This window comes from Monoraphidium neglectum (genome assembly GCF_000611645.1).
Source record: "Monoraphidium neglectum strain SAG 48.87 unplaced genomic scaffold scaffold00302, whole genome shotgun sequence".
Taxonomy (NCBI): domain Eukaryota; kingdom Viridiplantae; phylum Chlorophyta; class Chlorophyceae; order Sphaeropleales; family Selenastraceae; genus Monoraphidium; species Monoraphidium neglectum.
The window spans coordinates 1-14,806 of NW_014013326.1; the positions used below are offsets into that span (position 1 = coordinate 1).

Here is a 14,806-nt window from a genome sequence, read left to right on the forward strand (position 1 = left end):
CTCGTCGGCGGCGCGCCCGCGTGGCCGGGCGACGCGGCGGCGGCGCCGGGCGAGGGCCTGCGGCGCGGGCTGCGGCCGGGGGAGGGCGCGGTGCGCGAGGTCGCGGCGTACGTCCTCGATCACGGCCACTTCGCGGGCGTCCCTGCCACGGCGATGGTGCAGCTGGAGGTTGGCAGCGGCGCCGCCGCCGGCGCCGCCGACGCACCGGCCGCCGCGCCGCGCGCAAAGGTCGGGTCGCTGCAGCAGTTTGTGGCCGCCGACTCGGACTGCGAGGAGCGCGGCGTCAGCGACTTCCCGGCGTCCGAGGTTCACAAGATCGCGATCCTCGATCTGCGCCTCGGGAACACCGACCGCAACGGCGGCAACATCCTCGCGCGCCGCGGCGCTGGCGGGGCCTGGGAGCTCGTGCCGATTGACCACGGCTGCTGCCTGCCCGACCGCTTCGAGGACCTCAGCTTCGAGTGGCAGTGGTGGCCGCAGGCGGAGCGGCCGTTTGACGACGCGGCGCGCGCGTACATCGCGTCGCTCGACGCGGAGCGCGACGCCGCGACGCTCGCCGCGCACGGCCTCGTGCTGCGCCCCGAGTGCCTGCGCGTGCTGCGCGTCTGCACCATGCTGCTGCAGAAGGCCGCTGCGGCCGGGCTGACCCCGAGCCAGATCGCGGGCATCGCGTCGCGGCAGGCGCTCGGGCGCTCGCCGCTCGAGAAGATGCACGGCGCGGCGGCGGCGCTGGCCGGCGTCGGCGCTGGCGGCGCTGGCGGTTTTGACGAGGCGGCGTACCTGGGTTACATGGGCAAACTGATTGACGAGCTGCTTGAGGACGACTTTGTCCTTGACAACGGCGGGCAGCTGCTGCTGTGACGCGGCCCGCAGCCGCGGGCCCGCGGCACTGCCGCGGGCGCCTGCGGGGCCGCGGGCCCTTGGCCCCCACACGCGCGAGGGACGCGCCCGGGGGCGGCACTCTTGAAGAACGACTTTGTTGCCTGGTTTCGACGTCTCAAGCGCGGTCGGTCCCCTCAGCCCCACAAAACATACACGTTCCTACATCAAAATATATACATACCTGTGTCAACAGTGCGGACGGCCAGTGGTGCTGCAGCAACACTGCGGCGGCGGCGGCGCGGCAGCGGCCGCCTGCTGGCTTGGGCGAGCATGCTCCCGCGGCAGCTGCAGCGCCCCGCGCCGCAAATCACCCCGTCTGTCGCAAACTAGTCCACTGCTCTCGCACACACCTTTCGACCCGTGCGCCTTACCGACCCCCGGCTCTCTCCAAACCGAGCCTTCAGCCGGGGGCCAGCCGCCGTGCCCTGCGCGCCGCTGTCATTTGGCGCTGTCATCTGCCGCGGCTGCCGCAGCCTACTGCGCGTCGGGCCGGCCGCGGCGCCCTCAACGGTCATGCGCATGCCACACGTGGGGCGCGCAGCTGTGCGTCCCGCGCGGCCGCGCTTCGCGCGTTTACACGCGTCTGCCGGGCATGCGGCGCCTGCGGCGGGGCCGGCAGCTTTTCACCCGGGCAGATTTTGACCTGGTCCCGGGCCGCGGCAGGCTCCACGGCGGCGCGCGCCGCGCTACCAGCTGGCTTGCCTCTCGTGGGCGCGTCAAGGCGGCGGCGGCCGCCGCGTTTGGAAAAGCTCAACCGATCGGGATCCCTATCCAACCAGGGCGCGCTTGTTTCAAGTGCGCACGAGCACGCCCATTGCTGCGGCCAGGCGGCCCGCCCTTTGCCGCTCTCCTGCGGTGCCTGCTCCACAGCGGGCACCGCACACCCTGCATCGCACCCCCACTGTTCATTTTCATGCCCCCTACTTCCTCATGCACATGTTTCGACTCAGTTCTTCTGCCAGCGTGTGTGTGTCTGTGTCGCGGCTGTTTGTGTGACGGGCGGCCGTGGGTGGCCTGGGCGCTGCCGCAGTGGGTCGCCATGCATATGCGCACACGGCCGCCACGGCGCGTGTGCGCGCGCCTTGCGGCCCCTCGCCCCAAGCGCGCGCACGCGCTCAGCCACAGCCCTTGGTGCGCACAGGCACGCCCTTCTCGCCGCGCGCCGCGGCTCCCTGCCCAGCGCTGGCCGGCTTGGCATGCGGCGCGCGGCGCCCGCCCGCCCTCATGACTGGCGGCGCTCTGCGCAGCGAGGCAGTCACGCCCGAACCCTCTCATACTGCGCTCTCCGGAGTTGGAAACGTTGCCGTGCTTTTTCTTCCCGGTCAGTCAGCTCAACGCTCTGTGTACGTATGCACGCGCGGTGGCGGGGCGCCGCGGCGCCTGGCCGCCGCGTGGCAGGCAGGTTTCAGGGCGCCCCTGCGCCTGCCGCGGCGCAGGGGCGCCCGCGGCTCTCAATCAAAACGCGCGCACAAGTCAGCAGCAAAACGCGACAGACGCGCCTGGACGCCCCCGCATCCACGGCGTGGGCGCCGACCCCCGGCGCCCATGCTCGCGTCGCGCGGCGGTGCAGGGCTCGAGGGCCGCGTTGCGCCGCTCGGCGAGCGCCGCGGCTGCCGATGCCGCCGCGCCGCCTCACGGCAAAACGCGGCCCCGGCTCCGCTTCCGAAATCGCGTCCCGCCTCGCTGCGACGGCGGCAGTGTTTCCCTACTCATGATGTATCATAGCTTTCGGCGGCGGCGGAGTTGCACTGGGATGTGCGATCGAGTCTCTCACGCTTTTTCAAAGTGTCTCCCCTGCACCCACGAAACGCTCGGGAGGCGCCGCGCCCCCCGCGCGCCACTTTTTGGGCCGCCCCGGCGCGCGCGCAGGCTTGGGCTCCCTGCAGGCCCCGGCGTGCGCGCGCGGGCGGGGCGGTTGTGGCGCGCCTCACACACGTCTTGGTTGACCTCGGCTCGTGCTTTCGACGGGTGATAATGTGACATGTGGGCGGCCGGGCCCTCACAGGGAGGGCGGGGGGCGTCACACCGTATTTGTCCAATGTCAAAGGGGGGCCCCGACGGGTATCACCATGCGCACAAGCTTTCTGCGAACCAGCGGCCCTGCCCAGTCTGGTGGTGGCCGCAGTTTGGGTGGGCTCTGCGCTTTGTGTTGCCGCGGCGGCGGCCCCGCACGCGCAGCTGTGGCAGCTGCGTCGGTGCGTGTGCTTACCACTTTTCGAGGTGCGCTTGGCGCGGCTTGCCGCCCCGCAGGGCCCCGCCCCGGGGGTTGGCCTGGCCTCGTCACCCGCACCGCGTGTTCGCGTCACAAGTGTGTGCGAGTGTATTTGTGTTTCGTCATGCTTGCCGCGGCAAGCACCAAATCGTCGCGTTCTTGGGTGTAAGGGGTGAGGTCCCTCAACCCAATCCCCTTTTCATGGCGCGCCCTTGTTTGGGCCCCCGCCGTCCCCTTCGACACCACAGCCGCAGCCCTCAACCCCATACCTTCCCCGGCCGCTCAAGTGTGCGGCCTGCATTTTGGTCTTGATGCGAGTATCCTTTGATGTGAGTACCCTTTTGTAATCATACTCCACCTCAAGATGAAGGGGGAGAAGGGAGGTGTGCACTCTTGCAAGAGAGCTCTTGTATCAGGAATGCCCTGCCCACAGACGAGCTTCGCCATGCCGTGCGTCACGCCATCACCACCAGCAGCAGCAGAAACCACCACTTGGCTGCTGGATGAACAGCCTCAATGCATCAGGCACCCAGGGACTGATGGCTGTTGCTCGCATCAAGAAGTGAGCCGGAGCCGCCCTGTGCTGTCGCTGCGTGACCCCTCACCAGCGTTGCTTTGAAACCAACGGCAGCTGGCTGGGCGAGGACTAGGCAGCCTGCTCCTGGTTATGGAAGGTTCCCATGGCCGCCACTTGGAGTTGTGTTTTTGGCGGCTAAGCGACGCAGGGTTGCCAGGTAGGCAGAGAAGAACGGGAACCAGCGGGAAACGACAGCTCCATGCCTACTGGCTTGGCTAGCTCTGCGGCCCTGGAAGGGTCCCGCAGCAGGTGGCCCGAACCACCCATTGGTGCTGGGGTTGACGGGGGTTGGCGGGGCTGAGCTGCTACTGCTCGGTTGCCTTGAAAAAAACGGTCAAAGACGAGATGGGATGATGTGAAGAGCGTGTTACATGCAAGGGTGCGCTTGCGAGTGTGTGTGTATGTCTCCAAGGCCCGCCTGTTTTCAACCAAACAGCAAACTTGCATACTCTGCAGTGCTAGACAGATGCAACGCATGTGCGTCGTGCGCTGGGCTGTGGCAAGTGTGATTACAAGGCATGTGCGCGCCGGCCGAAGGTGTGACTCATCCCTTCGAGAATCGTGGACAGGGGCCTCGCGAATCACACCGACAAACGGTTGATGGCTTGAAGTGCAACCCTATGAGATTCGATAGATGGCTCCAGAAGCGGGGCAACCGCGGGTATTGTAACAACCCCAGTAGTATCATCAACGGTCACGCCGCAGGAATGAAGTACTGACTCGGCGACCTCTCCGTGACGCTCAGTCGGCGCGTCATCTCAAAAGTCTCTCGACACGCGCCACGCAAGGAAGCTATCGTGCAGGCCAAGCAGACTCTGGCAGGCTGGTTCATGAACTAATCAGTGCGGCAGCCCACGCAGCGGCGGGATATCATATCATGGGGCCGGCGCGCGGCGGCGACGCCGCACGGCTCACTCGGGTCAGAATTGCTCCTTATAGGTTGCAGCAAGGGGGACGCAACGCGGCTGTATATGCGTGACTTGATTCGGCAGCTCTATGCATTGGGTGGAAACAAGCCTCGCCCCTGAGGGGCAGGGATGGTCGGTTGAAAAATTGGCAGCAATGGAATTGCGCTTGAGAGCGGCGCCTAGAGAAGGCGGGGCCAGCAGGGCGATGAGTCAAGCAGCACACGCAAACGCCCGCGGACACGTGCACGTGGAGGCTTGGGCGGTACACGTGAATTTGCAGGTATACCCCATGCACGTGCCGTGTCGCACAGCTGCTAGTACACCGCCGGTGTCTTTGGATTGCTTGCCTTGAACACCGCCGTCTTTGCCAATGACGCAGCCCAGAACTCCATTATCTTCGGCCTGTTTGCGGCATTGGCGTTTGGCGGCGCAGGCGATTTGCTTTGGATTAGTTGGTTGCAGCTGGACCCAAGCGGTCCGCACGAAGCGGCAGACTCAGAACCTTCTGAGAAGTTTCATGCATATGCATGCACTTGGATGAGAAATGAGCACGCCCTCCCCCCCCCTTTTGACCGGCCGGGGCGCTGGACAGCAGGCTGCACCACCGACGCACAAAGTTTTGCCCGCCCTTACACACGTCTGCGATCCACCACGGCGAATGCACATTCTCACCACTTATAGGGAATGTGTAGCTTGAGGCAATGCCAGTGAATGGGATAGTCTGAGTGATGTCGCCTGCCGCATTGATGACGTCGACTGCGAACGCGGTGATTCTGTCCTCCGCGCCGCGCCTATTGAAGACCACAATCTTAGACAAGCCCACGGCGCAGTCGTACCCAATGGCCAATGTGGGGTTGGGGTCGTTCTGGTCGCAATGGCATATGCTGGTGCTTTTGCCGCTGACGTCCCCGTCATTGCAGAACTGCGCAACCATTGATATGCCGAACTCGCGCCAAACTGTGCTCTGCTGGAATTGCAGGGCAGCTGGAGGCACCTGCACGCCGCGCTTGTTATATAACTGCACCTCTCCCAGATTCAGGATTGCTGAGATCGCCCTGGGCCTGATTCGGACTTGGCAACTGCCATCGGGGGTTTCAAGCTGGTAAATATCCATGGCTGAGCTGCCACCGCATCCGCTCAGACCGTTGCCTGAGCAAGGACGGTCACAGTTGCCCGCGCTCATGTCTCCTCCTGTGATGTCCGCCTCGTCTGCATCGCTGCCCCAGCACTCACTGCCAGATTGGATGGCCGCATAGCGTTTGCCTGCCGTGGCGGCCAGGAAGGCGCACGAGGGCACAGTCATGCGCTTGTCGGCCCCCAGCTTTGTTGCGCCAAGGGCCTTTCTCACTGCCATGTGGTCGAAGCAGCCTCGGTGCATTGGCACAGCTAGCCCTGCGTGTGCAAGCAAGGAAGCGACTGCAGTTGGGGTTGCGCATGCTCGTGAGCGTGGGTGTGTGCGAGCACCCATCAAATCAACAGGTCCACACTTGCTCATTGTCTCAAGCACTCCCTCATAGTCGCAGGCACAATAGCAGTTTATGCCTGCCCAGCTGCCGCGCCGCTTGGTTGCACCTTATGTGTGCGCTCAGACAGGTACATGCTCACACTCTTGCACGTACACACTCCACTGGGTGGTGCAAGCCCAGCTGTAGACGAAAAAGCACCTTCACCATTCCCACTTGCATGGCAGACACTTGACCACACACACAGTGTGGACAACAGGCCCCTCTTGCACAAAGCGTTGCAGCGGGTGTGCAAGTGTTTCTTTGAAACAATGAACAATCAGATGCTGCATATGAGACGCTGATGCTCACCTGCTGCTGGGCGGGTTGCTGGGGTGGCAGCTGGACGGGCAGGCTTGCCTAGTTGGTGATGACGGTTGCAGTTGGATGCAAGTGGTCCGCATGGAACGGCGGAAATAGATGTATGATGTGCACAGGCCAAAAATGAGCAAGACCACATCTTTGGCCGCTGGCCAACATGCATGATGTTCACCCTGGTGGAGCACCGTGAAACGATTGCACCACCAACGCATACAGTTTTGCCCGCCCTCGCACACCACTGCAATAAATCACAGCAAATACACATTCTTACCACTTATAGGGAATGTGTAGCTTGAGGCACTGTCAGTGAATGGGATAGTCTGAGTGATGTTACCTTTCGCATTGATGACGTCGACTGCGAACCTGGTGATTCTGTTCTCCCAGCCGCGCCTGTTGATGACCACAATCTTAGACAAGCCCACGGCGCAGTCGTACCCAATGGCCAAAGTGGGGTTGGGGTCGATGTCGTCGCAATGGCACATGTTGGTGTTTTTGCCGCTGACGTCCCCGTCATTGCAGAACTGCGCAACCATCGGTGTGCCGAACTCGCGCCAAACTGTGCTCTGCTGGAATTGCAGGGCAGCTGGAGGCACCTGCACGCCGCGCTTGTTGTATAACTGCACCTCTCCCAGGTTCAGGATTGCCGGCGTCACCATGGGCCTGATTCGGACTTGGCAACTGCCATCGGGGGTCTCAAGCTGGTAAATATCCATGGCTGAGCTGCCGCCGCATCCGCTCAGGTCGTTGCCTGAGCAAGGACGATCACAAGTGCCCGAGCTTATGCCTGCTTCTGCGATCCCCGCCTGGTCTGCATCGCTGCCCCAGCACTCACTGCCAGATTGGATGGCCGCATAGCGTTTGCCTGCCGTGGCGGCCAGGACAGCGCACGAGGGCACAGTCATGCGCTTGTCAGCCCCCAGCTTTGTTGCGCCAAGGGCCATTTTCACTCCCATGTGGTCAAAGCAGCCTCGGTGCATTGGCACGGCTAGCCCTGCGTGTGCAAGCAAGGAAGCGACTGCAGTTGGGGTTGTGCATGTATACATGTGCAAGTGCGTGCGTGCAAACACTCGACGCAACAGGTCCACCACTTTCTCACGACCTCAGACAACCCCTCAGCTGCACAGGCGCAGCAACCAACCACCCCGCTGCATCCACCACATTCATGGGTATTGTGAGGAGTAGTTACGCCCCAACGCATATTCAGCCGGGGTGGCCGGTCACGCCAGCAAGTGCACCCGCAGACCAGCCGCCAATCTGCTTTCACCTGCCCGTGTGCCGCCGCGCTTGCTCGCAGCACATATGTGTGCGTCCCGACGGGTACATGCTCACACTGTCACATGCACACTCCCGGAGTGGGCCACTGGGTGGTGCAAGCACACCTGTACTCAGAAACACACCTCCTGCCATTCCCACCATCACACTTCCCGCCATTCCCACTCACAGTATGCATGGCAGCAGACATATGAACCACACGCACGCACACCATCGAGCACAGGCCCCTCTCTAAGGCGTCGCACGGGGCACACTGGTGTATGTATAAACCACAAGACAATCACGTGCTTTGATACTGATGCTCACCTGCTGCTGGGCGGGCAGGCTCGGCGGCATTGTTCCCATCCCTGCAAATGCGCAGTCTTTGTCCCTTGATGGGCAGCCTGATGTTGCTGATCACGTCCTTGTTTTGCAGAATGAGGTCGTCAAGTCTGATCTCGTTTGCAACTGCCACGTCGGCCAAGTACTCGCCCGGCCTTCCCTGCAAGTTTGCCAAGCAACATATGCAAGGTATGTGAGAACGAATGTCGTGCACGTGGGCTTGCGTGTGTGTACGTGCGGGTGGGCAGGCGGGCGGGTGGGCGGGCATGTGCGTGTGCGTACGTGAATTTGAGTGCGGTGACGTGTGTGCCACACACATCGCATGTGTGCCACACACATGCGGTGCGTGTGTGCGTACATGCATGCACATTGCGTGTGACTTTTGTGCGTGCAGGCACCCGCACGCCGCACAGCCGTGTGTGAGAATTCTGCGTGCATGCACGTGCACGCGTTAGTGTGTGTGCAGGTGAAGGTCTGTGTGTGGGCGGGCTTGCATGCACATAAGCACGCTTTGTGCACGCATGTGTGTGGCCACACGCACGCACAGTGCGGGTCTGTGCGTGTGCATCCGTACGTGTGTGAGAGCGTGTGCGCGCGCGCGCGTGTGTGTGTGCGCGCGTGTGTGTGTGTGTATGTGTTTGTGTGTGTGTGTGTGTGTGTGTGTGTGTGTGTGCGCGCGCGCGAGCGCATGTGTGTGCGTGCGCGCGCGCACGTGCGTGCATGCAATGACGTATGAGGCAACTGCGCACAAGTATACAGCCATGCACAAGTTCAGTGTGTCTGCATGTACGTTCGTGTCACGTCACGCAGACAAACATTGCATGGACGCGCAATAGCAACCACGGCTGATCGTGTGAGTCCATCCGCTGCCGCACCGCGTGTGTAAAGCAGCCGCTTGGCAGCCGGGTGTTGATGGGATAGCGGTCAAAAGCTACAGTGGCCGCTGTGGGTTTCCACGTCAGCTCAAATGTGTTTGAGGGATCAAGAAACCCAGAGCTGGCGGGGACATTGTACGGCACGTAGAAGTGGCCGGCATCCGCCCAGTCTGCGCCCCATGAGTTGCGCAGCTGCCATTGCTGCCTTGTGTTGTCGTAGCTGCAGGGCGATGGTTGTTAGGGGCGGGCAGCAAGCACACGCGCAGGTTGGGCTCTGTGTCAAGAGCGAACAGCAAGGAGTTCCTGCCATATGCGTGCAGACGCTGGCTGCATGCAGCCAGCTGGTTGGGCAAAGCACAGGCTGGCTGGTGTCTTCCAACATGGCACGCTCTCCACGCTGGTGCGTGCGCTAGTTCGTTCTCCCTGCTCACCCAACCAGCACCACAGCATGAGGTACAACCTCGCCAGCAGTCACTGGGGTGTAGGCGCGAAGCTTGCTGTCGACTTGCACGTAATAACCCCTGCATGAATGTGTGTGAATGCATGCCAGCATGCATGGTTTTTTTTGTGTGTGTATAGGTGCATGTGTGTACGTGTGTGTGTGCGTGTGTGTGGTGTGTGTACATGTATGCGTGCATGCCCTCGCGCGCATGCTTGTGCTGCGGTGTCCATGTTTTCATAGTTTAGGAATCTGATCAGCGCCAGGCGTCTGGCTGGCTCTGCTAATGAGCAGCTAGCCACACCTCCAGGTAACACTCGTGGCCCTACCTGCTTTCGTGCTTGTGCTATTTGTTTGGTATCTCAGCAGGCATACACCCCTGCTCTAGACTTGCATGCCTTGTGGTACCATATGGTGCGGCATGCATGTGGTCCCTGAGCTGGTGCGCCCGGCTGACCCAACCTGCCCTGATGCTTCAAGCATGCTGCTGCCCTACTGCCTCAGCCGCACTGCTGTGCTGGCCCCGACTCCTGCTGCCTGTGCTTTTTGGCCCACACGCGAGCTTCCGACCCTTGCCCCGCACCGGGGCCTCGCCCCTTGTGCATGAACCTGCCACTCACTTGAGGTCTTTAATGTTGACGTCCAGCCGTGTTATGACAGCGCCAGACCGCCGCAGGGCCTTTTGGATGTCCAGCAAGCCGCCGCTGCCGATGCCGAGCTTCGCCCAAGTGAACTCGCCCTGCGAAATGAGCTGGCTTTTCGTGTGCGCCCTGCACGCGGCTTCGCAGTAAGCGTCGGGCGGGGCGTCCTCGACGCCGCGAGCTGAGACGTCGGTTAGCGGGAGGCAGGCTCTTGTCAGCAGGCCGCCGCCCTGCGGCGTCGTGCGAGCCTTGAGCTCTCTGAGCATTGTGCCAAGCTCTGCACCGCTTAGGCACGTGCGCACTTCGCCTTGCTTGGCCCCACAATTGTAATACAAGTCCTGTGGCGACACGGCGCCCGCCACCTCCTTGAGCACATCGTCTGGCCGTGCGCCTCGGCGTATCAGAGCTGCAGCCACCGCAGCCTCGGCTGCCGCTGCCACGGCCGCCGCCGCGCATGTGTTGCAGTTGCCCTGCTGATAAGCATCGCCCAGCAGGCGCCCGCGTGAGGAGTACTCCGCCGGGGAAGCTGCCGCCAGCAGCGCGGATGCATCGGCGTCGTTGGTGGATGCGCAGAGGGTCTGGCCGGTGCTGGTGCCGCAGCCGCCGATGCCCAGGACTTTCGTGCGTTCGAACCGCTCTCGAATTTGCTCGGCCTTCTTCTGTGCAGTGGCAAACCTGTTGACAAGGTTTGCAAGCTGCGTCGACGTGGCGCCCACAGTTCTGGCCTCAGGCACCAGGCCCTGGCCGGCCGCAGGCCTCGCCAGCCACAGCAGTCCGACAATCATCATGCTGACGGTAGCGCGCGTAATGAGCATGGTACGGTCGGACCTGCCGCATACCCCTCCTGCACGTTTCGCGCTGGCGCTGTCGCTGCAGCCGCCGGCGCTGCAGCTGCATCTGGTGATGCCACTGCTGCAGCCATCAAAATCTTTACGGTGTGGCCTGGAATTCGACAGCATCAGACGACCTGCGCGGGCCAGTCACCCGTGTCGCTGGCCGCCTCGATCACTGGTGGCAAACCCGATGGTGATGGATGGGTGGGCTAAATCAGGACGTACAACATGTTTATCGCTGCCGCAGGGCTCATAATCACGGCTGTGGCAGGTGTGCAGGTGGCCCCTTGCACTTCACAAGCACCGGGCACGTTCACCACGGAGCCGCGTTGCCCATCCCCTGATGCTGGTACGGCTGGCACGAAGTGGCCGCCTGGCTTCAGGAGTGCGCCATCCGGTACTTTGTGTGTCATGCCGGGAAAATGCTTAGAAAGCCACCTGTGTCAAAAGGCCATGACTTGCGTACCTGGACCGTCATAGGCGCAACGAGCGAGGCGGCGGCGGGCACGGCGACTGGTAAAGCTCAACCCAAGGGGGATCACCATCTGTCCCGGCGCGCCCTTGTTCCACACGTGTGCGAGCATGCTCATTGCTGATGCCAGGCGGCCCGCCCTTGGCCGCTCCTCCTGCCGCCCCGCTCCACAGCGGGCGCAGCACACCCTGCAGCGTACCCCCACTGTTCAATTCCGTGCCCCGTACTTCCTCCTGCACATGCTCCGACTCTGTCAATCTGCCAGCGTGTGTCTGTGGCGCGCCGGTTTGTGTGTCAGGCGTTCTGGGTGGCCTGGGCGCCCCCGCAGTAGTGGGTCGCCATGCATATGCGCACATGGCCGGTGGCCGCGATTTGGGTGGGCTCTGCGCTTCCGTGTCGCCGCGGCGGCCGCCCCGCACGCGCAGCTGTGGCGGCCGCGTTGGTGCGTGTAATAACCACTTTGTCGCCGCGCTTGGGCCGGCCGACCGCCCCGCAGGGCCCCGCCCCAGGGTCGGCTTCGTCTCGTCACTTGCACCGCATGTTTGCATCGCAAGTGTGTCTGAGTGTATCTGTGTTCCGTTTTGCTTGCCACAACCAGCATCAGATTTTCACGTACATGGATGTAAGGGTTCAGGTCCCTCAACCCATTCCTTCATCGCGGGCGTCCTCGCGTGGGCCCCGCCGCCCCCTTTGACACTACAGCAGCACCCTTACCCCCATACCTCCACTGGCTGCTTCAGTGTGCGGCCTGCATTTTGGTCTTGATGCGCGTAACCCTTTATGCGCCTGCCCTTGTATGATCATACCCCATTGTATGATGAACCATGAACCCTGGACGGCACCACCACCACTACCACCACCACCGGCCCCAGCAGCAAACCGGGTGGCGGAGCAAACGCCTCAATGCATCAGGCACCCAAGGGCTGATGGCTGTTGCAGGCATGCAAATCTGCGCTGGAGTGCAGCAGACCGCAACCGACGTCCTGTGAGCATCCTGCTCTCCCTGTTGCGCGTCTCACCGAGTCACTTCCGCGTCACCAGGTGGACTGACCTGCCTCTGCCTGCACCGTCGCTGCCGAGCAGGTGTCTGCAAAGGGCTCTCAGAGGACCGGCTTGTCTGAATTTGGGTGAGATGAGTATGTATGCTTATCGTATCGCATGCTCAATATCACATCAACGCACGATCGCGACCAATTCGCAGTTGAGCAGTGGCTGGATCCGGAGCAATGTGGCTTTGGAGAGAGCGACTGTACTCCAGATTTGCAGTCAAACCCCAGCCGGACACACCAGAAACCCAGCTGCTCGATTTGCTTTCTGTCGCCGACGTCGCCGTGCGTGTGCTCTCCAGCCTGCCGCCCGCCGCGCGCCTCGACGCCCGCGCCGCCTGCCAGCGCCTGCGCGCCATATGCGACGCGCGGCTCTCCACCGTCAGATTCGCGCAGCCCGGGCCGCCGGGGTCGCCGTGCAGGGGCCTGCCCTTTGAGCAGCTGCCGCTGCTGGCGGAGCGGTTCCCAACCGCCACAACTGTCATCATCTACACCGACACCACCCCCAACCGCCCGCCCGGGAGCTTGGCGCTGACCACCCTCAAGCAGCCCCAGCTCGGTGGCGGCGGCTCAGAGGTGAGCCCGTAGCAGACTCGCGCTGCACCGCACACAGCCGCCCCCAGTCCGGGGCTCCTGCCGGATGCTCTAGGCGCCTCCTGCTCTTCCAAGTCCCCGCCCCCCCCTCTCGGGCTGCCGCGCACCACTGCGCCACCAAACGCGAAAACACGCGCAACACCTTCACAGGACCTGAGAGCTCTGGCGCAGCAGCTTGCATTTGTGCCCGATGGCGCATGGTCGCGCGTCGCCAGCATCCGCCTTGTCAGCGCCCCCGATAGCACCGCCGCCGCCCCCGCCGCGGCGCCCCCACACGCCGCGCTGCCCGGCTGGCTCGCCGCACGCCTAGCGCGCGCGTGCCCCGGGCTCCGCAGCCCGCCGGCTGTCCTCGTCGCAGGCAGCGGGGTCGGCGGCGGCCCCAGCGAAGTCTGCGGCCTGCATGAGCTGTGGCGCGCCGCAAACACCCTGACACACCTCGACCTGTCCGTGCCGCGCCGCGCCGCGCCCGTGGCCGCGCCGGCGCACTCCCTCTTGCGCCTGACCGCCTTGGAGCGCCTCAGCTGGCTGCCGGCCGGCGCCGGCAGGGGCAGCTGCGGCGCGGGCGCGGCGTTTGGCTCGGAAGAGCCGGTGGCCGCGCTCGCCGCGGCGCTGCCCGCGCTCTCGCGCCTGACGCGGCTCGAGGCCGCCCTCCTCGGCCGCGGCCTGCCCTCCCTGATAAACCTCGACGCGCGCGCCCCCGAGGCGGACGCCGTCGCCGATGGCTGCGACAGCGGCAACGGCTCCGGCGGGTGGCGTCCTGACGGCAGCCAGTTGGGGGCGGAGCGGCGGCTGTTCTACTCTATGCTTGGGTGCGCAGGGCTTCGGGAGCTGCGGCTGCACGGCGACACCTGCGCGGCGGCGTGGGGCGAGTTCAGGACGGCGTGGGGGGTGCGGCTGGAGGGGCTGGCTGCGCTGGAGCTGCGGGGCACGCTGGAAGGTGAGGGGGCGGGCCGACTTGGATGGGGAATTTAGGATTAGGATTAGGATTGTTACAAGGTCCAGGGGCGCCCGCTCCTCGAGCCACCCAGGCTCCCAGGATATGACTTGGCAGCATCAGCATTGTGTGACTGGGATTCAAGTGGCCACTGTTCGCCGTTCAAAGCAGGCGTGCACAAACGCCCCGAATGTATGCTGGTCCGCACTGCGCACAAGGGCGCGCATGCGGGCATGTGCAGGCAGGTCCGCACACAAGGGTGCGAAGCGCGGCGTGGCCCGCGGGTCCGCGTAGGCAGGGCAGTCGAGCAGGGCATGTTCAGCCGTTTCAACCAGGTGCTTTTCTTTTAGGGTGCTTTTCTATACCCGACAGCATATGATAATAGTATGCTGTTTTTTTGAGCGCCATGGCTTTTGGCGTCTGGTGGGGCGTTGACACAGCGATGAAGGGTCGTGGCAGGGGAGGAGGTGCGCGGGTACGTTAGCCGCGCGGCGTGGCCGCAGCGATTTGTGCTGCTGTAGTGGCGTGTGAACGCGCTGCGTGTGTGCACGTTCACAGACGTGTGCGAAGCCCTTCCAGACAGGACGCATCGCTCTCACGTACATCCCCCTCTCCATCCCCCCCCCTCTTTACGCACAGATTCGTTCGACGACGCCAGTGGCGCCATCCACATCCCCCAGAAGCTTCTTCTTGACCCACCAAAGCTCTACGCGATCGCCGACGCGTGCCCAAACCTACAGAGCCTCTCAGTCAGGGGCCTAATCGTCAGCCTCTCTGCCATCGCCGGCGGCGGCCACGGCGTGCTGCCGCGGCTGGTCGCGCTCGAGCTGGGCCGCCCGCTGGCGGCCGCGGCCGCCGGCCAGCTGGCGCGGCTCGCGCCGCGGCTGCAGGCGCTGGCCGTGCCGGAGGGGTTCTGCGAGAGGGGCGGGTGCAGGGCATTGCAGGGGCACGAGCACCTGCAGCAGCTGGTCTTGGAC

General features: G+C 63.7%; 3 protein-coding genes across 3 annotated transcripts in view; 2 read left to right on the plus strand and 1 right to left on the minus strand.

The window, feature by feature from the left end:
• Positions 1 to 153: 153 nt before the first annotated feature.
• On the plus strand, positions 154 to 861 carry MNEG_2621 (hypothetical protein; the record flags this gene model as incomplete). The annotated part of the gene is made up of 1 exon (XM_014048897.1): positions 154 to 861. One exon carries the CDS (start codon positions 154 to 156, stop codon positions 859 to 861), a length of 708 nt encoding a protein of 235 aa, XP_013904351.1.
• Positions 862 to 9,925: 9,064 nt separating this feature from the next.
• On the minus strand, positions 9,926 to 10,738 carry MNEG_2622 (hypothetical protein; the record flags this gene model as incomplete). The annotated part of the gene is made up of 1 exon (XM_014048898.1): positions 9,926 to 10,738. The coding sequence occupies one exon, from the start codon at positions 10,736 to 10,738 to the stop codon at positions 9,926 to 9,928; it is 813 nt and encodes a 270-aa protein (XP_013904352.1).
• Positions 10,739 to 12,196: 1,458 nt separating this feature from the next.
• The window catches only part of MNEG_2623 (hypothetical protein), a gene marked incomplete at both ends in the record, with an annotated part of 3,589 nt that continues 979 nt past the window's right edge, over positions 12,197 to 14,806 (plus strand). The window contains 4 exons of the mRNA XM_014048899.1: positions 12,197 to 12,240; positions 12,724 to 12,877; positions 13,046 to 13,832; positions 14,469 to 14,728. Of these exons, the coding sequence (XP_013904353.1) occupies positions 12,197 to 12,240; positions 12,724 to 12,877; positions 13,046 to 13,832; positions 14,469 to 14,728 (1,245 nt within the window). The remainder of the gene's footprint in view (positions 12,241 to 12,723; positions 12,878 to 13,045; positions 13,833 to 14,468; positions 14,729 to 14,806) is intronic.